Source organism: Pieris napi, chromosome 8 (genome assembly GCF_905475465.1).
Source record: "Pieris napi chromosome 8, ilPieNapi1.2, whole genome shotgun sequence".
In the NCBI taxonomy this organism is placed as follows: Eukaryota; Metazoa; Arthropoda; class Insecta; order Lepidoptera; family Pieridae; genus Pieris; species Pieris napi.
In genome coordinates this window covers 12,447,675-12,472,855 of record NC_062241.1, presented here as the reverse complement: position 1 = coordinate 12,472,855, position 25,181 = coordinate 12,447,675, and the positions used below count along the sequence as shown (strand labels likewise).

At 32.5% G+C, this 25,181-nt stretch overlaps 2 protein-coding genes across 6 annotated transcripts in view; both read left to right on the top strand.

Annotated features, from left to right (window-relative positions):
• LOC125052054 (protein PALS1) overlaps nt 1-9,174 on the top strand; it is a 98,880-nt gene extending 89,706 nt beyond the window's left edge. For all 5 annotated transcript variants that reach the window (XM_047652703.1, XM_047652704.1, XM_047652706.1 and 2 more), the window contains 11 exons: nt 1,035-1,258; nt 2,430-2,600; nt 3,084-3,192; nt 3,434-3,531; nt 3,857-4,061; nt 4,636-4,768; nt 4,976-5,139; nt 5,342-5,506; nt 5,996-6,127; nt 6,377-6,558; nt 6,925-9,174. In XM_047652703.1, coding sequence (XP_047508659.1) covers nt 1,035-1,258; nt 2,430-2,600; nt 3,084-3,192; nt 3,434-3,531; nt 3,857-4,061; nt 4,636-4,768; nt 4,976-5,139; nt 5,342-5,506; nt 5,996-6,127; nt 6,377-6,558; nt 6,925-7,107 — 1,766 coding nt within the window. In that variant the 3' untranslated portion in view covers nt 7,108-9,174. The remainder of the gene's footprint in view (nt 1-1,034; nt 1,259-2,429; nt 2,601-3,083; nt 3,193-3,433; nt 3,532-3,856; nt 4,062-4,635; nt 4,769-4,975; nt 5,140-5,341; nt 5,507-5,995; nt 6,128-6,376; nt 6,559-6,924) is intronic.
• Nucleotides 9,175-11,581: 2,407 nt separating this feature from the next.
• Nucleotides 11,582-14,680, top strand: LOC125051768 (breast cancer metastasis-suppressor 1-like protein). The gene is made up of 5 exons (XM_047652313.1): nt 11,582-11,914; nt 12,335-12,485; nt 13,004-13,097; nt 13,910-14,044; nt 14,550-14,680. Exons 1-5 carry the CDS (start codon nt 11,713-11,715, stop codon nt 14,646-14,648), a joined length of 681 nt encoding a protein of 226 aa, XP_047508269.1. The 5' UTR covers nt 11,582-11,712; the 3' UTR covers nt 14,649-14,680.
• Nucleotides 14,681-25,181: the final 10,501 nt, after the last annotated feature.

Below are 25,181 nucleotides of genomic sequence, written 5' to 3'. Positions count from 1 at the left end.
GTATGTCTTGATCTATTGCAGATATTATTTGACCTTACTTAAAACCTGGTGAGCAATATCCTTTAAAACACCTACCAACAAAGCTGTAGAGCTACGATTTCCTGCGCATTTTGTCCAGGTCTAAACAGAAAATACTGTTCCTTTTCTGACTAAAAGATCTCATTTGATTATTCTTCTCCCATACTAGTAATTAAGATCACTTCAGGTTTTATTATTATAGAGTGTAGATGCCCCATTTAGTAGCTTTTTTTTTAATTTCTAATAAACACACAGAACAAATTACAAAATGGTTTTTGAAGCAAATGAGTCAGACGTTCATTTTAGATAAAAATTTAATTAAGAGCAAAAAATAGGTTAAAGTAGCCGTTAGGATATCATCTTGAATACTAATTAAAGTTAGTATTGAACCAAGTCGAGCGTGTAATACGGCTCTTGCAGTTTTGTTGCTTTTCTATTTAAAGACTTTTTGTTCTTAAAGAGATCTTGAGATGAAATCTGTACGTAAAATCGTCGAAGCTTAATTAAATATAAACCTGCAGAAATGTCTAGTAAAGTGTATTTTTTTGTGAACTCATTATTACTATAAAACAATCTTAGACTATTGGATTGGACGAAATCATAATCGATAAAAATAACAAAAGTGCCTAGAAGTGGAATCATTTATTTAGATAAAAGTAAAGAAAAAGTCCGAGTAGTGTTGGCTTCAGCGTGCGTCTCTCATCCCTGAGATCGTGGGTCCGATCCCCGGCTGTGCACCATTGGACTTTCTTTCTATGTGCGCATTTAACATTCGCCGAAACGGTGAAGGAAAAAATCGTGAAAAAACCGGCTTGCCTTAGACCCAAAAATTTGACGGCGTGTGTCAGACACAGGAGGCTGCTTACCTACTTGTCTATTAGATTGACAAATGAAAAATTAAACAGATACAGAAATCTGAGGCCCAGACCTAAAAACAGGTTATACGCCTCTGATTTTTTAAAATAAAGTCAAATAACAGATTTTTAAACCTAAAATATTTTTTTTTCCATTTTCAGATTACCAAGAAGTCTGTGCTGCACTATCGAGGGTTCAAAAGGCGTTAGGGTCGATTGGTGAATCAGGTCTCGCAGCAAGAGTTGCAGGAGCAGCCAGTGCCTTAACCAGTCCAGGGTTACGCACTGCGCTTGCGACGCGATCAGCTGTCCTCACCGCTGTTAGACATAAAAGGCCCGCGCTCACGCCGCCGCAGACGCAGAGAGCTACCGATCGATTAAAAGATGTAAGTTAGCTATGACATACCTTGAATTGAGAAAATAATATTTATTGCCTTGATCTAAGGCAGTGCTTTCGAACGTGGGGCTAAGTTATTATCAGTTTTTCATTGTTTTGATAATTTACTTACTGTGTTTCGTTCACAATTTCCTAGTGATTTTATCCTCAAACCTATCATTTAAGTTTGTTAAGTGATCAATTTTTTAATATTCAAAATTGTGTTACATTACATAGGGTGGCATAAATTTTTGAGAAAGGCTTACGTGGAGCATGGTACAAACAAAGTTGGGAAACACTGACTGTTTTAGTATAGTAGACAAATTTAAGTAGTAATGTAAAGCTACAACCGTACTGTTCAAGTATCGTTTCCATCAGCAACGTGGCTTCGAATCCTGCGAAAAAAACAATTGTTTCGGGTTGATATAGACAATTTAAAAGGGAACATTCAATCCCTATTGGATAATTGGAGGTTCATTATATCTAAAACAAGTCATTTATATCGTAAAACAGTGTTTGTTATATTTTTTTACTGTCGCTAAACCTATATATGATATACCTATTGTCTCATTGTATTAAAATTATTAACAATGACTTGTAAATAATTTATCAAACAATTTATTTATTCTATTACGTCATAAATTTATGACATGCCTATTTTAAGAAACACATTCGTTCTAAAACTGCAGTATTACCCCGGGATCTATAATTTTGGCTTCAATTGGTTTTCGCATATCCGTCAAAATTTGAGTCATTTGTTTCCTGGTACGAACATTTGAGATTTTTTTTTTAATTTTATATATATACTAGCTGATCTGGCAAACGTCGTTTTGCCATGTATATCATTTATAATAAAAAATAGGGGTTTGAACGTAGAGGGGTGAAAATACAAGGGTTTGTTTGTATTTTTTAATTCTGTATCATAAAAAAATATATTTTTTTAATCTTATCTAAAACAAAAAAATAATAATTGGGGTGGACTACCCTTAACATTTAGGGGGATGAAAAATAGATGTTTCTCAGACATACCCAATATGCACACAAAATTTCATGAGAATCGGTCAAGCCATTTCGGAGGAGTTTAACTACAAACACCGCGACACGAGAATTTTATATATTATTAGGTAGATATAAAATTTTATATTTGAAATAAAAAATTGATTCAAAAATATTTTTTTCAGTGTATAGATGTACTAGGATCGCATACAGCGTCAGGTGGTGAGACGTCAGGCGTAGCAGCGGAACTGCTGTCAATTCTGGGAGGGCTTGAGTTAGAAAACCTCTTGCAAGCGCACGACCAGGCTGCCGCCTTGCTTGACCCCTCTTGCTTTGCGCGGGGCAAACGAAATAAGGTCAGTAATTTGGTATTTCAGAAATATCCTGCATCAGTTAATGTATAAAATTAAATAACAAGATATTAGCTTCTAATTATATTGAATTTTATTATAGTTTAAGTTTAGTAATTTTATTTTAGTTGATTTGTTATGCACTTCTTGCACTTTACCCTTAGTATTTCTTTTTTTGTTAAGTTTTTTTCCTTACCAGGAAGAGATCGCTTGTTAGCGATAAAGCCGCCCGTTTTATCTCTTATAATTTATGTTAATGTTAATATAACGAAGTTTAAATAAATATAAAATATTCAAATTCAATTCAAAGTTATCTTTTTTAGCATTCTTCAATATCTGTTCTTATAAACAGCGTGCTTACAGGTATTAAAACTACATTAAATGTTTTGCCAACCCCTGAAATTTATAGGTTTTTAGATTAATTATACTATATAAACATTTCCATACTGACCTCTTACATTTTATAATATTTTGTTTGTTCATCCGCAGACTGCAAACCATGTAACCGAGAACGACAAGTTCCAACCGACCAATTCGCCGGACGACACCAGCGATACTATTAAGATTATTAAAATTGAAAAGACTAATGAACCACTTGGTAAGTTAATTTTAACTTTTAATTGAAATATGGAGAAATTTATAAAACCATTTCCTTATTTGCAAATAAATAAATAAATCAGTGAGCGTTTTAGCGTAGAACTCTTAAGTTGTGTTGTTTAAAGTACAATGCAATAAAAAAGGACATATTTAAAAAAATCTATCTTAAAAACTATTGCTGATACACTATCACCAACAATCTTGGTGTAATCATTGCTTCATTAGCTTATTTACGTCTGCAGGTGCTACAGTACGCAATGAAGGTGAGGCGGTGATAATCGGGAGGATAGTGCGGGGTGGGGCTGCTGAGAAGTCAGGGCTGCTGCACGAGGGAGATGAGGTAGATGATATTCCGTATCTAAGTTCAGCTACTGGTTCCGTGTACACCTTGGTTTATTAAAATAATTCATGTTCGAAAATTCACGATCACAGTGTAATTTCCTTTGTTATGTACTTTGGTATCCCTTAATACAGGTCTAACGCTATAACTCTTGGATTTCACTTGCGTAGAGACAGGAAAATAAGATGAAATATATAAACATACAGATGGTGGTTTTATAATCTTGGTTTACCCTGTATCTCTATGAACATGTTTATAGTAGAGTAGTCTAGATATTTAGGTTAGATTAAAGAATTATATAAAAAAAATCGAAATGTGTTTCCAGCTGCTGGAAGTGAACGGTGTGAGCATGCGCGGCAAGTCAGTGCACGAGGTGTGCCAGCTGCTGGGCGGACTGGCGGGGACTCTGTCCGTGGTGCTGGCGCCTCGCGCCCGCCCGCGACCGCCGCCCGCCCATCGGGTGCTGCACGTCAGGGCACACTTCGACTACGACCCCGAGGACGACGTCTACATACCTTGTCGGGAGCTCGGTGAGTTATTTTAATTTCCCTTGTTTATATATATATATATATATAAAGGGGAGGGAATGAGCCTTCGAGACGCCCAAAAAAGGGCAGTCATGGCAGCCCATGGACACCGTTTTTTAGTGGGTGCGTTGCCGGCCTTTAAGAGAGGAGTACACTCTAACTTTAAATAGTTGGAGGTCGTTTCTCTCCTTAATATTTTATTTTATTATTAGCTACATATATAATCCAAATAGGGAATACACATTTAAACACAAATATAACAGGTAGTATATAAAAAAAATTCATTTAAAAGTAATCATATAAAAGAAATAAAAGTTTATGATTTACTTACTTTATCTGACAAACACGCGTGCCTAGAATTCTATATTAGGTATTAAGAACGATCCATTGTTCGCTATGAGCTCATATTCTAATAAGCGATTATGACATAAGATACCTTGAAAAACTATATAATAATACATTAAATGATAAGACTTATATATTACAGAATAATGTTTTAATAATATTTTTGTAACTTCAAGTTTACGAAGTAGGCTCGATTTAACAAATATCTTATTTTGACGTAAATTCGTTACAGGCATAAGTTTCCAAAAAGGCGACGTGTTGCACGTGATCAGCCGCGAGGACCCCAACTGGTGGCAGGCCTTCCGAGAAGGGGAGGAAGACCAGACCCTCGCCGGACTCATTCCTAGTCAGGCTTTTCAGCATCAGTGAGTATAAGACTTTGGTTTTTAGGCTAATTTTTCTTTTTCTCATAAAATATTTATATTAATGTACATTATATTTCTAGATAATATACTTTACATGTTGTAGGGTTAAAAATTATCAAAAGTGCGTATAAATGTGTAACATACGAACATTTTCGTGATTTATTGTTTAAATCACATCCACTTATATTTTTGTAATTTTTCACTCAGGCGTGAATCAATGAAACTGACCCTGGCGGGTGAAGTAGCGGCGAGGGATAAGCCTCGCAAAGGAGGGACTTTGCTCTGTGCCAAAAAGCCGCCCAGGAAGAAGAAAGGCAAGAAAGCAACCAGTGAAGCCGGATATCCCGTTTATTCCACTTCCGGTGGAGATGGTAATGAGCTTTATTACTTATCGTATCAAGAAGACAGAAATGTGTTTTTTTCTTCACTTTAAATAAATAAATCTTTTAGTTAATCTTGCAGTTTTATCTTGTTGAGGTGAAGTTGAAAGTCTGTCCATTTAAACAACAGCCCGAGTTTTATCAAAACCGGCTTAGTCGTTTTTGAGATAACTATATACATTTTATTTCGCAGAATACGAGCAAGAAGAGATCCTAACGTACGAAGAAGTGGGCCTGTACTACCCTCGGGCGTCCCACAAGCGGCCCATCGTCCTCATCGGGCCTCCGAACATCGGGAGACACGAGTTGAGGCAACGGCTCATGGAAGACACCGCCAGGTTCGCCGCGGCCGTGCCACGTGAGTTGATCTTTTTCAATAATAAAAATATATTTTGTACTTACAGCATTTAAGTAATTTTGTCAAATTTCGTACCTCGTGCACTTTTTACCGTTAAAAGTTTTGACAGTGATATACAGATAGAATTAATTTCGTATTTTGTATATATTATAACAAGTAACATATGCATATATATGTAATAGCTGCATGTTATATTCTTATAAGATCGAGTTATATATTTTTTATGTATTTTTATGTGATATTGTATTTAGTTTTAATTTAGTTGTAAAAACAGCCTGCCAAAGTATTTTATAATAATTTAGTTTGAGTTTTTTTTGATAAGTGCTCCGATCAGACCTCATCAGCCCTACGCCGTCAGTCTTATTCACTATTCATAAAAGTATTAAAAACTTTCTCTAATATCAGATCTGTAATAAAGATTCTTTGACCATTTGCAACAATATGTTTATAAAAGTTTATTAGGAGATTGAAACAATCACTTCATAACAGATACGTCGAGACCTCGCAAAGACCACGAAGTTCCCGGACAGGACTATCATTTCATATCCCGGACGCAATTTGAGTCGGATATACTTAATAGAAAATTTGTGGAACACGGAGAGTACGAAAAGGCGTATTATGGTGAGTAAAAACTTAAGTCTACTCCTTTTTTATTTTAAAGTACTTTTTTCTATTCCAGCATTAAAACACGAAACTCTATTATTTTTTAATTTTCAATTTTTAAATAGCTCATAGCTCAAACAAATAACTCTGGTTTAGATATAACGATTAGGGTATAATCATTCTTTTTCAATTTCATAATATTTGTGATGTGATTGACAATAATAAAAAGTTTAGCAAATTTATTAAAATATGTACATACATTTTCAGGTACATCGCTAGAAGCCATTCGGGAAGTGGTGAATTCTGGGAAAATCTGTGTTTTGAATCTTCACCCTCAATCTTTGAAGATATTACGAGGCTCCGACCTCAAGCCTTACACGGTGTTTGTGGCGCCGCCCAGCTTGGAGAAATTGAGGCAGAAGAAAATCAGAAATGGCGAGGCTTATAAGGTAAAAGATTATTGGATTTCGTTTAGAATAGGATCGTCAGTTTAATTTTTACTCGTTTATTAAATATTTTTTTAGTTATTCAAAGTTTCTAATAATTTTTTGATTTCAATATATATAACACATATAAAATTGCCGCCGTTATTCTAGAAACTATATCATACCTAATCCGCTGTTTTGCTAGTCATTTTTTACATTTATTTCTGCTTAACAAAAATTGCTAGTATTTTTAGTTTATTTTTTGTAATGTTTATGTTTACCAAAAGATATACCGTTGATATAGTTTATGTATAATGTGGTAAATATCAATAAATAAATAAATAAAATGTATTCAAGTCTCCATTTCTCTAACTATAATTTTTGTTTCAGGAGGAGGAATTGAAGGAAATAATAGCCACAGCCCGTGACATGGAGCTTCGTTGGGGCCACCTCTTCGACATGATCATCATCAACAATGACACTCAACGCGCCTACCAACAGCTCGTCAACGAAATCAACAGCCTCGAAAGGGAGCCGCAGTGGGTTCCCGCCCATTGGCTCAAGCACACCTAGCGAACGATCATCGCTCATCGATTTAATCGAATCGAGTCGACTAGTGATCGAATACCGTTCAGGTCGATCACGCCTGATCGAATTTTCAATCATTCCAGTCAGATATTTCACGACGATCGATCACCGGCAACCGAGAGTCGATGGAGTGTCTCCGATGCGAGCGTAAATGTCGTAATCGAATACGTTTTCAAGGCGATCCTCTTAATCGGAATGATTACGCGAATGGTTCTACATTTGCTGACGCGGAAGGAATACAGTTTGGAATGTAGGCTCTAGTGCTATTAGTTTGAATAAAAATTTAGTTAAAATTAGACATTTATACCTACAGATGGATTTTATGGCAGCTTGACTGGATTTGACATAGCTAATAGAAAACGTAAAACTGTAATACTTGACATCTGACAGTTCATACATCATTTGGCGCGTACCAAACGTCGGCCATGAAATCCAATACTTAAGTATATTAAAATTATTTTACTTGTATGAAATTGTGATACAATTTATTGTATCGTAAACACAATTTTTCCTGAATTTTTATTCTTTCTAGTGGTGACGTGTTCTTGTCCTTAGGGACGTTTCGTTGTTTATTAGTTGAATTTTTTTTTTCAATTTGTCGTATATTCCTTAAATATGGCAACGTTGAATGGCAATAACTTTCGTGGGTATTTTCTCTAACAAACTCTCAGAACTGCCTTAAAATTTAATAGTATTTTATAGTTGTTTGTGGATTAGAGTTTTCTATAAATTCAAGGATCACGTATTTCTATAAATTATTTTGAAGATAATATTCCATTGTTACGCTTCTCATTTGAATAATTATTATAGTCGGTATCAGTATAACTACATTTTGCACGTTCGTGCTGAATATTTAATCGTAAATAAAGTTAATTCGATAATTTTCTATATTCATATTTACGTTTTTGGTAAAATCAATGTAAATCATAAAATTAAAACGATTAAAATTAATATATTTTCACGTTACAATTTTAATATTTATCTAATGTATGACAAAACTCTAAAATAACAATAATTAAACTAAAACTAATGAATAATTCGATTCTTCCAAAAAATTTGCAGTAGGTTTTAAAACATAGTAACTTTTTGGAAATTTTCTCCTGTAGTACCTTGGGGGGTTTGATGGTAGATTTTAAATATTTACAAATATTGGGCAATGTTTAAAATCGGCTGAAATAGTGAGTAGAAAGCAATATTTGAACCTAACAACGACATATCTGTTTTTATAGTATACCTATACCTATAAAGCCATAGTTATAACGGTAATCATTAAGCGATTACGGTACCCTATTGCATTTTTAATCTACATTGAAATTTGGTATTTTTTTTAATATGACAACACTTAACCAAATGTCAACCTTCACAAATATTGTTAAAATGCCAAATTTGTACAATCGTTTTTCGAATTATGTATGTTACAAAATTGAATGCCATAATTCCGTTGACGGATTGTATATCCATGTTCAAATAAACAAATTATTTGGAATTTTTAATTATTTGTAAATGTACATTCCAAATAACTTTGTGCCAAATACGAGACATATGTCTCATTAATAACAATTTATTTTAATAATCACAAGTATAAGGTTTTATATTAAGCTGTGGCGCTCGTTGCAGTTAGCGTCGTGACTATGATAGAAATACTAAAATTTTAAACGAGCGCCCAGCCTTTTGTGTATATTTTGTAATTTATTATATCCTTTGAACCGATATGAATATCGAGTCATTTAGATTAAAGCGGTTTCATTACTTAGTTATATTTCTGGTAGCCTGTGGAGGTGCTATATTCTAGGATATATTTGTTATCTGTATAATTTTACGAATCGTGCATCGGGTGTATGCATTTTAATTTATGTGTAATCTGTTTCCCACGTTTTACATTTATGCACGTATTCAAATGTGGTATTGTCGAACTTCACAGTATTGATAACATTAATATTATTTATAAATATTCCTGTATATAAAGTTTATTGTTTACTGATTGATTATGAAATTATTATAAATACCATGTTAATAGAGAACAATTTAATGTAAATAATAGAGTATACCTATTAAATTTAATATCAGATAACAACTTGTTTCTTTTTTAAATATGTATGAATCTGTCGTCCCGAATTTATCTTGAGATTTTTATGGAAAGAACAGTCACTCTTCGCATTTGCTGGAAGTATTACATTCGAAATGTACGACTTACGCAGTATTGAAAAATTGCCAAAAGCTTTCGTCGAAATTATATAACTAAGCTTATAATAATTACTAACACTTACACTTAGATTCACAGTAGAGATTATCCCAGCACTTAGTAAGACTCCCATAAGTCAAATGCATACGTTTCTGACATACGGAAGCCTAGCGTTCCACATCACAACGCGCAGGCGCACCTCTTTGTAGAACCAGCTGAAAGTAGAGGGTTTTTCGAACTATTAGGGACCTTCAAGAGAAGATCGTATCCTCAAAGCTCGATAAAACACCCGGTGTTGCTGCTATCTATGGGCGACGGTTAACACTTTATAAGTAACCGTGGCTCATGTTCCAGAAAAAAGTCAGAATTTTAGCCGTAACTTTTATTAAAATATTGCCTCCAGCAAAAGTCCTAAAAAGTTTCAAAGTGTAGTCCTCATGTGTATGATACACATGAACATATTATATAATATAACATTCCGGTCAAAATTATACCATGCACTAAAGTGCATGAAAGTAAATTTCAGGTGACGCGTAGCTAACAAAACTCATTTTTTTTCAGGATCATATGACCATAATATCAAAACCGCCCTTTAAAAACATACAAGTTTTAAATAAAAACATTACTACCTGTAATAGATAAAGATTACACAAAGCCTTTTTAGCCAGTCATTTCCAATAAAGTCGTCTAGACACATTACTTTAAGGGGCGATTTTTTTTTATTTTCTGAATAAAAGAAGGATTTAAACAAATGGAATTCGCCAAACAAAAAAATCAAAACCAAACAAACAATTCGATAAAAAAAACGTTGCCGTCAACCCATTCAAGGAAAGTTTAAGTCTTATGAGGAGGTCTATAAATATAAAAAACTAGAAATACCTACTAAAATCTGTATACTGTATACTACCTAAGACCCATTTTATAAAATGGATTCGTTGCATAAAATGGGTACCGAAGGTTGTCACTACCATACCGTATAAATTTTTTATAACATGTATGTGTGTAAGGTGTATTATTTTTGTCTCATCTCGAGCGCTGCCAGTCATTCCGTGAATGTATGAAGAAAAATGTATATCATAGTCGAATAAGTAAACTTGTCATTTTACACCCGAAATTTATCATCAAAAGTGTGAATAAAACGATAGATGTAATTTAAAATTTGAAAAAATTGTTATCTTCATTAATTCCTTACTACCTAAAAACTTATATCACCAATAAGACGTTATCACGTAAACATCTCGATCGTAAACCTACTTTACAAACAACAATAAAATCGTTTTAGTCGGGTGACATGTTCAGAAACTTGTGTCACACCAAAACCTCACGAGCGCGATCGCAGGTATAACGAGAGAGAGACGGACCGATCTCCCGTCTCATCTCGAGCGCTGCCAGTCATTCCGTGAATGTATGAAGAAAAATGTATATCATAGTCGAATAAGTAAACTTGTCATTTTACACCCGAAATTTATCATCAAAAGTGTGAATAAAACGATAGATGTAATTTAAAATTTGAAAAAATTGTTATCTTCATTAATTCCTTACTTCCCAAAAACTTATATCACCAATAAGACGTTATCACGTAAACATCTCGATCGTAAACCTACTTTACAATCAACCAATATTTTTTTTTTTAAATCTAAGAAACTCTATTCCACAAAACTCATTGCATAACATTGCATAATCTGGCACTTATTCATTCACAACAGTCTTTTCAACGTAACAAAAAATTTATCACTGCTTCGTATAAGCTGGATGTCTCTAACGAGAAGGTTCTTAAACGAGTTGGAATGTCGATAAAACTTATGCAGAACGTTAAAAACGGAATGTTGCGTATCTGGGCCACGTCTTGCGCCACGACAGCTACCACCTCCTTCAATTGAAGGAATTAATTATAATGGGTAAAATCCAGGGTAAACGGCGGATTGGTAGAAGGAAGAAACCATGGCTTCGCAACGTTAGGGAGTGGACGGGTATTGTGACTGCAGAAGAGTTGCTGCATCTGGCACAGGACAAGACACGCTTCAAGAGACTAACGGACAACCTCCAGTGATGGAGAGGCATTAAAATAAGAACCTAAGGTGCCCTCTAGTCTCTAGACATGCAATGATATGGTGCAATAAAAATTGAGATTGCCCAGACATTGGTTGAATCATTGTTCTATCTTCAATATTTTTGCAAAAATTGAATTGATCATGTAAAGGTGCATAAAATCCAAAGTAAAAATATACGCGCCACACGTCCTGACGTTTCTATAATTTTAACTATGCTAATTGTCAAATTTCAACAAACAGGAATTATCATTTTGACAGCTTGAGTTGTTATTGTTTATGTGGAATAAAAATTAAAATCTACCACCATTCACAAAAGAAGATCCAGTTTCAATAATTTTATACGTTTAGCGGTGAATAATGCCTTCCATGAAAGTGGAGGGTGACAGTGATGGAGATGTCGATTTGTCCGGGGGCGAGACGGAAAGGTCTGGTGGCTCTTCAAGAGGGCCTGATCGTGACTCCAGCGCTGAGGAAGCTGACGAACCAGACTCAGATGACTCCTCTGAGATGGATGAGAGTGAATGCGAAAGGCGGAGGAATGAATGTCTTGATAATTTAGGTTTGTAAGGTTATGTTTATAAACTTCCATGTATCCTAAACTGTCTTTGGCCCCAAATCTCTGTGTAAGAGGGCAATAACTGTTGATTGTTAAAGATAAGAAACAGCTACTATATCTTACACGTAATGTTTACCTTGTTAAAAACAATACTTGTTATTACAGTGGTTTTAAATTTAGTTTTAATTCAAAATCTTCAGTATAATTAAAAATAGTATATTTTAGTCAGGTAATAAACGTCATAAACCATTACATTTCTATGTTTCACTGTGTGTATCTGATGCTTTATGAACAAAATATATATTTTAAAGTTGTTTAAAGACTCCACGGACTAATGATGACTTAAATCAATTTCTCTATACAAAAAAATTTAAACACATGTTTGGCTTAAAAAAATACTGAATGTTATATTATCAATTCCAGCTAATCTTGAGCATCAGTTCACATTACTCCGTGACCAGTTATACAACGAGAGAGTCAAAGACGTGGAGTACCAGTTAGCTGAAGTGAAAGGTGGTAGATCACCAGAGTATCTTGGTCCTTTAAGAAGGTTGCAGGAGAATATGAGAATAAGGTACTTTATGTTATTCCTTAAGTAACACATATAGTTATACTTAGATATTTTGTTGAGATTTTAACAGTGTTAGGCTGAATTCCAATGTATATATTTCAAACATAATTAATTTAGATGTCTCAGACTGAAGAAAGAATTAAATTTTATTCAATAAATCAAGATCTGGTAATAATTATTGTTGTCTCGAATTACCCTGTTTAAGTAAAACTCTGTCTTAATTTATGAAAATCACTTATAGTTGTAATGTTTAAATAAACCAAACTTAGCTCAAATAATTTTACAAGACATTTTTGGATTGTCAATTTGCTAGTTACAGCATACATAGTGCTGCCTGAGTAGCTTTTAGCTGAGAATCAACTAGAAATTTAGTAGATAAGTGAAAGCTTTTATATATGTATATTTAATTTGCCAAAACTTTTCTTAAAAACTGTTAAACCAGTTCCTACGAAACTAGTGAAAATAGGCTTATAAAGCAATATACCATTATCTGTATATGCAATTATATTTTTTTCTTTTAGGATCGAAGTAGCAGGCATCTTGAAGCAGATGCGAATAGATAATATTAAACATAAGTTTGAGGCTGAAGAGCAAGCGGCTCACCAAAATTTTAAGGTAAGTTTATTTATAGATATATATTTCTGCTGAAACATTCGATACATTATATGGTATCATAGCAAATTTGCAGAATTGACATTAAATTTTCTGTTATTATATATTATTTATAGAAATTAAAGTCAATTTTAATTATACCTTTTTGTATAGTTTCAAGATCAACACTTTTGTATTGGTGCTTAATAAATACCTCTTCTAGTCATTTAAAATTACTTAAAGAGTTACTTTACTTACTTCAATTAGTGTTAAATGATAAACACTAGCAAGTGAAAGTGGATAAAACACAAGAGCATGTTTCCCTCAGTATATACTACTAGACTTGTCACTGACTATGATTGCCGAAAAGCACTCGACACTTCTATGCTATGTAAATAATTAAATATATTAACGCATTTATTGTCGTTAAAGAAGTTTTTAAGTATACATTAAAGTGTATTATAGTATTTTAAAAGTCAGACTCGAAAGGCAATTTAAATTTAAATGAATTACTATACATTTTTTTTTCAATTATCGAATCCAAAGCCGAATTTATGAATTAAACCACAAGGGTTTAGTACAGAGTTTGAGTCCTGCAGACACAATGGTATAGAAGTCTTGCCTTGTATTCTGAAATGTTAGGAAATTTGTTTTGTCTTACCGCTACTCCATTTCCCTGAAAATCGAAAATTAAGTAAATCAGCTAAATTAAAAGTGTTTTTTTTATTATATAAATTTCCCAATATCCCCCGACTCTTGTGGTGCGGGACCTTATTTTATACATATATTTTGTACAAACATATATATACATCAAACCAGTGTTTTTTTGTTTACAGAGTGAAAAATGGTTGGTTTATGAATCATTAAAAGAAGAAATACTAGAAAAAATAAGAAAAATTGAAGAAGAGAGGCATACGGTGGATCTCTGGTCGTGTGGCGCCGAATGGGGACGCAAAAGAAGAAAGAGACAAGTATTTTATTTTACATTTTACTGTATTTAGTCTAAAATTATATAACAACACGATGTTTAGCGTGCTTATACGACGTATGTTCATGGTCACTCGTGGCGTTTGCAAAGTTGATGAACATTATTTTTATTTATTTAAAAATCTTCTTTTTGAAGTACCAAAAACGTTTGGTAAGGTACACCGTTAAAAAGAACTAGATTGAACCGAGAATCTGCAGATTAAAAGTCAAAGAGACCGATCCAACAATAAGTAATGGTGTACGTAATAAAAAGTACGAGTGAAAGAATGTTTAGATGTGATATACTCTTCTTAACTGTCCTATATTATTGATTCAAGGAATTAAATTACTTTTTATTTTAAATTTTAATATTTTGCAATTTATTAATTAGTGCACTTTTAATAATTTGACTCTGAGGGTAGGATTCAGAGTAGGAAGTAAACGCTAAGTTTAGTTTCACGATCTAACTCTGCTTATTAGAATATCAAACATATTAGATTAATTTTCCAGGTGACAGTTTCCCCGCCTTACGTTGTCTACATGTTACCTGATGCTGACATCATGGAAGATTGGAGGCTAGTCAGGAAATTGCTAGAGAGGACTGATTAGATAGTTTTATAGTAATAAATGCTATTTCTGTATTTTGTTTCTTCATTTGTCAAAAAACCTTAAACGGCAAAAGGGCGTAATTCCTACGACTTTACTTTTATTATAGATTTAAGAATTCATTAAAACATGGAATATTGGACGTCTAAAATACATAGTACGAAGTTTTAGCTTAAATATCAATATAAATTATACTGTAAAATAAAAATCTTTTACTAAAACGCAGTATTTTGAAAACATTTCCGATTTCTCATTTCTTAATCTTTTTAAATTTATTTAAATTTTCTATTCATCCGTTTTTAATTATTATTATTATTACGATGTTGAGAATATTGTAAATAAGGCATATTTGTCTGTTGGAAATAATAGAAAATCATATTGCATAATATGTGTATAGAAGTATAAAATTGATTACAATAGAATTTAAAATTGTTAATTCTAAAAAGTTGTTTAATAAAACAGATAAACAAACATCCGCCCCGTTTTGACGTCTCTATAATTTCATCTACTATAATGTCAAATTTCAATAAATCTCTCAATTTGACAGCTTGAGTTGTTATTGTTTATGTGGAATAAAAATTAAAATCCAGTTTCATGTATTTTATACGTTTTAACGTTCAATTATGCCATCCATGTAAGTGGAGGGTGACAGAGGTAACATAATGTTTGTTTGTCCCGTAGCGATACGGAAAGGTCAGTTGGCTCTTCTAGAGGGCCAGATCGTGACTCCAGTGCTGAGGAACCTGACGAACCAGACTCAGTTGACTCCTCTGAGATGAGAGTGAATGCAAAAGGCGGAGGAATTAATGTCTTGATACTTAAGGTTTGTAAATAGGTTATGTTTATAAACTTACAGGTATTCAAAACTTTTTTAGGTCTTAAATCTCTGTGTAAAAGGGGTAATAAATGTTGATTGTTACCGATTAAAAACAATTACAATGACTTACTCATAATATTTATATTATTGAAAACATAATACACTTGTAACTGATAACGGTTGTATTAAATTTAGTTACTTTCGCTTTGATATTCAAAAAATTCAATTGTATGAGCTCAGGCTAATAGCTGATGTGACGCAAAAGCACTCTGTCTCTTGACTGAGTAGATAAACTTAGCCTCATTTGAGATTGTTTGTTTTGCTCCTGGCGAATTGTCTTTAGTTATTTTGTTGTCTTGTCCTCCAGTTTGGTTTTTATCTATTTACTTACCTTTTTTAAATTAAACACATATTCATGTGTTCCATAATAATATGAATGTTTGAATCAGCTGTTATTAAGATTGTAGCTGTGCAAATGTCTATAAATAATTATATAGAACATAAAATTTTTATGATTAATTTGAAATATTTTTCAATTGCTACAAGATACTTAATTACATCTAATGATGATTAAAACTCATTTCACTTAAGACTATAAGGATTCCAACCAGCAAATACTATCATTACATGTATAGGTTAAAAAATATTAAAAGAAAATATTTTAAATTCCAGCAAAACTTGAACATTACTTTGCTTTACTCCGAGACCAGTTCTACAATGAGAGACTCAAGGATGTGGAGTATCAGTTAACTGAAGTGAGAGGTTGATCACGAGAGTATTCTGGTCTTTAAAGAGGTTGCAGGAGAATATGGTACATTATGTTATTCCTTACAAAACTATAATAATTTTTAAAAGTAAATTTGTCTCTGCATATACAGCAGAAATTTGTTAAGTTACTGTTAGAAGTTTTAATTATTTTGTTCAGAGTAAGATGGCAGTGTTTGGCTTTAATTTCAATGTTTTTAACACAGACTTTAGTCTGTGTTAAAAACATAACGTAAGACTAAAAAAAAAATATGATAAATAAAACTCACATTCTTATTCTATAATCTATGCCTAATATGAATGACAAGGGGATGCAGAGTTGATCCTTAGCACTAAGTATGACTAAAACATTAGATTTTATCAGATGAAAGTCATGGGACAGCTTCTACTGAATTTTGTCATCTTAATATTAATACATTTTTAAAATATTGACTTTTAGTACTATTGTTGGGTCTATGTACGTGCAATTGGAATAATACTTAATGTCTTACTATATGAAAATTCATCAAGTCCACTTAGCTTTGAGCATCACAATAAACAAATGTATGTACGTTTTTGTTTGTACTTAAATTGGTTCAATAGATCAAGATTTGGCTTTTAATCGTAAGAAATATAAAACGGGATAGGTTTTGGTATATATATGTTTATTTCGCAATATAAATTAAAGAATTGACGTAAAATCAATAATAGTATAGATATAGTTTTAAAAGTTATTATTTTTATGCAAATCTAGTTATGACTACGAAAATTTCGTAGCACCCCTCGTAGCGCTTGTAGCAAGGCTACGAAAGATCTAACTTCCGGTTTTTAGTTATACTGTATACAAATGATTTCGTGCGCCTTTTTTAAGATTACAGTCTAATTATATTTTACTTACTTTATATGACAAGATTATCTTCCCGCAAGACTCCTGTTTAAAACTCATGTATTTTAATTATTTACAACCTGTGTCCATTAATTACAATTACTGAGTTTAATAGAGGAGAGATATTTCTGCCCCTATTTCACCGATCAGTGATCAAGTATGAATTATTGTTGCGTCACAAACTAATTCACTTATTCCCCTTTTTTAACTTAAAGACTGTCTTAATTCTTCACGCCATAAATGAGCAAAAAAGCGCCCTCTATATCGATATTGGATGGCATATTTTACTTTTATTTATATTTAATATTCTAAAGCGTATCATATGATAAAAATAATAAAATATGTGAAAATATTAATTTCTTTTCTAGGACCGAAATAGCGACCGAAATCTGGAAGCAGATGCTAATAGACAATATTAAACATAAGTTTGAGGCTGGAGAGCAAGACGCTCACCAAAATTTTAAGGTAAGATTAATTACATATACAGTCAAAACCGGTTATAACGACATTGAAGGGACCGTATAGTTGCCGACGTTATATCCGATAGTAGTTATAAGCAATGTCATATACACAAGTACAGTACATATGTATGTACATTGTACATAGTTATATTATCATAGTTATCGATCTAGAATAGGTAGGTATGGGTTATAATATGGTATGTTAATATTATAATATGTAAACGAGTCAAAAAAGAAACAAAAATATTTATTACGACATAATTAGGTACAAAAGTAATCAGTCATTTTGGTCTGTTTTTTTTTAGCCCAGTCTCAAATATTTTTTGCATTTTACGTTTCATACTCCTCAAGGTATGAGTATCACCAGTATCAAACTGTTCGTTAAAGGCAACAAATTTTTTTAAGAGCCTCGGAAATCGTTGTTGGCTGAAACTATTCGTTGGGAGAAAGTGCGTAGGTAATAATATGCCTAAATATTCATTCAATGCTTATAAATAAGATTTAAAATCGTTTGTTTTGCTGAGATAAGAAGCGGTTGGTCGTTATAGCCGATGAATATCGATAAAATTTCGTCGTTGTAAGCGATATGTCGCTGTATCCGATGTTGTTATAAGCGGTTTGTTTACTGAATAGTTTACTAGGGATTCGGACGGGACCATACAATCTGGTTGTAATAACCGATAGGTCGTTGTAAACGATGTCGTTATAAACGGTTTTGACTGTATGTATATATTTTCGAAACAATCAATATTTTATGGTAGCAGAGCGAATTTGCAGAAGCTGTATTAAATTTTCTGTTTTATTATAGAAATTGTAATTATACCTTTATAGATAATATAAGGCCGTTTCTCCACTGCTCCGGTCCGGCAAACGTTAATTACCGATCCGATTTAGAAACTCACAACAGTACTTACGTGCTTCTCCACTACTCCGGCATCCGGTTTTTATCGATCCGATAACTTGCTAGATCGGAACGCGGTGTTTTATCGGTCCAAGTATATCCAAGAGGTTAAAAATTATTATTCACAGGTTTATTTATAGTTTCTTTAATTTGAAAGAACCTGGATAACCTGGACCAAACCAAATTATGTTGCTATTTATTTATATTTTTATACCATAGTAATAGTGAACTGTTTATTAAGTAGATTATAATATTTCAAGATAGACAATATAAAAAAGTAATAAACTAGCCAGGCCAATAAAATATCAGAATTTAGAACGTTTTATTAATAAAATTAAATATTTGGGTTTTAGTTAATATAAGTGTTGCATGATAAATACACAAGTATCGATTATTGTCGGATCGGATATAGTGGAGAAGCGCAATCCGGCCTTCCGATATTTTTCTCATGACTCATTCCGGTATCCGACGTCGGACCGGAGCAGTGGAGAAAGGGCCTAATAGTTCAAGATCAACGCTATCGAATTGGTGCTTAATAAAAATTTTCAGTCGAGTTTTCAATAATTTATTGTGAAACTAAGTAGATCCTTTTAGTATTTAACAAACATATCAATAGAAAGGTTGTTTACTAGCGTTTACTAGTCGGTATTTAAAACATTTTTTTCCGAAGTCTATTCCCCTAAATCCAGCCCTGGTCTTGTCAAAACATCCCCAAACCTTGGCATGCGCTAAATACTTGTTGCATTTAACATCAGAATAAAACAGACTCAGCAACAGCTTAAGGCAGTACAAACATTAACAACAAAAATGGATCGAAATTAGGTAATACGTACTTAGATTATATAATTAACTGTGTTCCCCAATCAACGGGATTATTTAGATTAGGGAAATGTAAAATTTCTTTTTACATTCGCAGAGCGCTGTTAATGAGTGGTTAGGCGAGCGATTTGTAACCCTGAGGTCGTTGGTGTGAATCCCGGCTGTGTTACTAAATAAACACATACACGTACAGTGAAGGAAAACGTGAAAAGCGGTATTTCCTTGATGCTAAAGTGACGACGGGCACAGAAGGCTGTTATGTTAAAAAATTATCATTGAAATAAATCCAGAAATGAACTTTATGGAAATGGTTGCCATTATCTAAAAAGGGCAAAGGCAACTGGGTTATGATTACTTTCTACTCGTATGCAACATAAGGTTAATATGTATGTATACCGATGAACATATTCATATTAGTACAAATTATTTTAAAAAAATACAGAAGTTTATCAAATTACGGAATATATTACACAAATTTGTCCACCGAAGCGTCGTCTTTCAATATGTATAAAAACTTAGAAATAGAGAGAGAGCTATAACCCTAAACAAACGAACCCTAAACTCTTTGTTTAGGGTTATAGCTAAAATCCAATTGCGAAAGCACATTAACAGAATGCAAAGTCTCGAATATCTATAATCTATTTTTCTATATAATATATAAAATTCTCGTGTCACAATGTTCGTTCCCATACTCCGCTTATGAAATTTTCACCCCTCTACGATCAACCCCTATTTTTATTATTGTAGATAGTTATTTTTATTGAACTAAAATGATGTTTCCTAGAAATAATATACAAGGCAAAACTACGTTTGCCGGGTCAGCTAGTATATAGGTATATAATATGTAGAATACCGATATTTATAACAAAACAATTTATCATCCGTAAATCATTACATCATTAAATTTCCCAATACATATAATATAAACAATAATAATTTCTTTACAGTTCAGTCTTCACTTGCTCGCGGAATAGAGAGGCGAAGAAGAGTCCCAATTCATTTTATGCATATATGTATATCCCAATTGAACATTGCCTGTTGACATCCTTTTCTTACTTGATGGCGACATCTTAAGTTAATAAATATTGTTATTAGAATTTTTAAATAGCTATTATTTATGTTACAAATTTGAAAAATTCCTATGTTTATTTCTAAAACAGCAGCGGAGAATAATACAATTCATGACCTTTATAAGGAAAATTAATTATAATACTAGTGATATAGCATCCTTCTTCGTATGTATACGCGACAAATGCACACGGATCTTTGAAATTTTTACATTTAGTATATTGATCTCAACTGGATCGTTTTAACAAAGCTGATGGTATGCCCCTTGTAGGTTGTGAATAGGTTCGCAATAGAGCTTATGGTGTTTTTAAAAGTTGTATTTGTTTATACAATAAAAAAATTTACTACCTTTTTATTGTTTGATTGATGACATTTTTAAGATTACATTTGATATTTGATAGTGATTTCCCCTTGATTCTGGCTAAATACTATTGTTTGAGTCTAGTGCTTGAAGTTCAGGAATCTGCTAGGGTATGGCGCAGACATATTTCTGTCTTGTTTTATTGATTGAGTCTACTATCCAGTACAATTGTTTTGCCAGGAATCTAAACTAAGACCTAAACTTTTAAAGAACCATGTTTGAGGTGCCTTTTGATTTTTTAAATAATAATTAATACCTAGATATTTAGATCTTTTTATAGTCTTGAACTTTGTTGCTCTTAAACATATAATTAATACTTAAATTTAGAGGGAAAAAAAATACACTCCCGAACATACGAAAACGCATTGATATGCGCGTAGAATCACATAGGGACCACGGCATTCATAAGGGAAATTACTGTGTCTATCTGATTATTAGACAAATTGGTATATATAAATATTTTTAGACAAATGGGTGGTCCGCCTTATACCAAAGACCTCCGGGACCGCCATTTACGTTTTAACCACTAAGGCAGGGCGGAAAACAAATAAAGTGTTGCCAAAGGTTAAATTATTTTTGACGACTTATCGTAACCTTAAGTTTGATTTTTTTTTAGCCCGGCAACAAACTTGCGAGTGTTCTGGCAGTGTGACCTGTGTGAGTGTCCATGGTCGGCGGTACTAATTACAATCAGATGAGCCTCCAGCCCGTTTGTCACCTGCTATATAAAAAAATATAGCCCGGTCACAGAGATACTTTCTGATGCCCGGATTTTACAATTTTTAATCAAATCTGGTTTCAAGAGCTTTATACTTTTTCGCTTACTAGTTACTACATATGAGCTTAAGACGAAATTCGACTTGAGATACTAAGTAGAATATGGATTTTATATTCTTATTTTATTTAAGAAAGCACAACATTACAAATATTATATTCATTACGATAAAAAAAAGGTACAAGTTATGAATCATATAAACTGCGAGCACTTTAGATCTAACGCCAGCCAGCATCGATTTATAAGTACAAATCAAAACACTAACTTTAAACCAAAAAACACACTACACTACTATTGACAACAAATGACAATTAACTGTTCTTTTTAATTCGACATAATGATAATTAATATGACATTTGCATGCTTATTTTATATGGCTGATTGTGCGGTCTTTTTTATAATTAATATATCTGCATGTGCCACTTTTCTTTGAAAATAAACGTTTTATTTATTTTATAAAGCGTAAAAACCCTTTCATATTAATTCTTCAACATTAGGCTTCGGTTTTCCGTCAAAGCCTTTATAACCAAACAATGACATTCGAGTCACGTTGATAATAGTAATTTAAAGACCGGTTGCCTTTTCACAACACAAGAATTTCTATGTTTTTATCCTTGGCGACACAAAGCCATATTAGCCACTTGTATAAACTTCAATTGAACGGGTGATTTTTTTTAAATTATGCTTAGTAAGGTATTTCAATAAGAAATACATATATGAAAATTATACATTAGTTATTTGATCGATTTTTATATATGTTAACGTAAAAATGTAAAATCCGTTAGATTGTAATCTATCTCGCGAGATTATAAACTGTCGAAAGATTGTGAACCTCAGCGTACTGCTTACAATTTAACGTATTATTATTCGGTAGATTGTACTACACTAACTTAGTTATCATTCAAACTTCTTTGGTCAATTACAGATTAATTTTACTTCCCAACAATTTCATATAACTACCGAATAATAATACCTTAAATTGTAAGCAGTGCATTGAGGTTCATAATCTTTCGACAGTTTACAATCTCGCGAGATATATTACAATCTAACGGTGTTTACAATTTTACGGTTACATATACAGATATTAGCCTATTATTATTAAAGCTTTATTAATCCATACAATATTTATTTATTTACAATTCTTAGTATAAGTATTAGTTGTTTTAGGTTTAAAATATAGGTAAAAAAACGTTCATTAGTAATCAATACAGTACTTGTGCAATCGTACTCGTAATCGTACAATCACATATACAGTAAGTATTTATAATTTTCTTAACCTATATCGTAATTAAGTAAAAGAAAATGAATAATAAATATAGGTTGTTCTACGTTGTCGACATCCCCAAGTGCCGCACTGCATGATTTGGTTCGTCATTTATTATAAAAACAGCAAAGGAGTGAAACCCCTGGCCCCCTTCCGTCTTCCTTATACAGTATGATTTGGGTTCATTCGGCGGCGGTTGAATAGGCATCTCCTGGACAGCTGTGCACTCCAATAGGCCACGTCTCACTAAATCTCATGTGGGATTGTGTGGCCAAATGTCTGTCCAGTTCTGTATATAAAAAAAAAACAAATTTGATGTATTTTAACTTTACGCGCCTGTATCCTATAACTTATAATGTTTTCTATGTAATTCTCCCAATATCCCTCGCACTGATGACGCGACATTGAAGTCGGGATCGCAATGGATATCATTAAACGTTTAATGCTATTTGTACAACTCCTTAATCATACATATTAAGCTCAAGTGACGAACAATCAAATGTTAATATAAATTTTGATTGAATATAACCTTTCCCTATACCGTTGACTGGCAGCAATTAATAAAGAGTCGTTCACTGCTCAAATGATCACCGGATGTTACGTCACTTCATGAATGCGCAAGTCGATGTCCTGGCTTCTACCGGATGTGTCATTGTTCTTTATGTTACTAATTGTGATAACATTTATTAGTAGAGTATGATATAGCAAACGAAAAAACAAATTTAAACATTAATTATAAATGAAATTATAATATAAAACTTTTATTATGATATATATTGTCGACCTGAAAGTCCAATTTCATCACATTTATTTTTAAAAATTCTACTTAGTAATCGCAAACTGAAGAATTATTTTTGCAATTTGTAGCTACTTTTTACTTTCGGGCTTTCCACACAAAAATGTCTAATCTAACCGTTTACTGAAGTAGTAGCATGTAGTTAATAGTTATCATATTCAGTTTATATCAATATGTATTCAGTAAAGATTTGGCGTTAAGAAATAACGAAATAAATTTTACATATTTTTTTTAATTTTACAGATTTTTACAGGTCTCTTCCAGTATTTTTTCTCGTAACACGCCACCTATGTGGTTTTTTTATATATAAAAGTACACCACGCCATATATACAACACACTTCTACGTTATATTACGATCTATTTATTTAATTTATCTAGTTATATAGGTTTATATTTGCTCTTATTTTTTTTCGAAAAGAAATCAGCTTTGACGTAGCTCACACACTTTTTGACTGTAGGTTTTTATATAACACCATGCGCCTATTTTATTTCAGTATCATAGTTTGTTTTGTTCTAGGCACATGGTCTTCACATATAATTATCAATTCAATGTACATACAAAATATTGTAAAGGCCCTTTGTTTTGCGGATTAGGTACCTAATAGGTTATTATTAACGCTTTTTTTAATTAATCCGATCTGATAAGGTAATAAACAATTAATATAGAAAACTAAAGTACTCTTCCTTTTCCGCAAATATATGGAAAATGCTCTGTCGGTTTTGCTAATACCTAAGGTTAATAAGGTTAATATTTGATATTTCTTTATATTGGTCGCTATGTCCATATATATAAAAATTAATTGCTGTTAGATTGTCTAGCTAAAACTCGAGAATGGCTGGACCGATTTGGCTAATTATGATCTTGAAATATTTGTGAAAGTCCAGGGAAGGTTTAAATGGTGGAAACATAAATAATAAGTAAAGAAAAATAGCAAAAACGACAACTGAATTTTCCAATAAAAACTGTTCCTAGCTGAAAAATATTTAATGACTTTTGTCTTTTTAGAAATAAAAATTGTCGCTTGGTTGTGTTATATATATAGATAGATAGATGCCTTCTGAAATTTGTTTTTCATAACTGATATTTTTTGAAAAATTTGTATGAATTTGGTGTTACGAAGTAGTACCTACCTACTCCAAACCAAAAGTAACGTAGCATATAAGATGGATGACATTTTTGTTTTCATAATAGCGTCTAATCCGGTTTTAGTCCGAATCTAAACTAATCAAGTATTATATTTCAATGATTATTCCTTATTTGTATCGAGCTAAACAATAGCGCTATGACCCTGTGATCGTTCTAAATGCATACAATGGCGAAACGGCGCCATTTTGACGTTTTCACCAGCTTCTAGCCATTTTAAACTAAAATTATTTCCGTTTGAATATGTTTTATCCTATATATGTGAACGTCAATTAGAATATTTTTTGTGATTTTGATATTAGTTAAACATTTTTTTGTATATTTACCGAGTAATTTTTTTTTGTTTTTGTTTTGTTAGTGGCATACTTAAATAGAGACCCAGAATAATATAAATGTATTACGTTTTAATAGAACAGGGTAAATGGTACAGGAGGCTCACTTGATGTTAATTAGTACCGCCGCCCATGTACGCTCTTAATGCCAAACGCGAGTGCGTTGC

What these genes read in the sequence shown, in the direction of transcription:
- LOC125051768 (XM_047652313.1), top strand. Translation starts at nt 11,713, where the DNA reads ATGCCTTCCATGAAAGTGGAGGGTGACAGTGATGGAGATGTCGATTTG. An exon ending in TGAATGTCTTGATAATTTAG is followed by an intron (nt 11,915 to 12,334) that starts GTTTGTAAGGTT and finishes TATCAATTCCAG; the next exon opens with CTAATCTTGAGCATCAGTTC. An exon ending in CGGCTCACCAAAATTTTAAG is followed by an intron (nt 13,098 to 13,909) that starts GTAAGTTTATTT and finishes TTTTGTTTACAG; the next exon opens with AGTGAAAAATGGTTGGTTTA.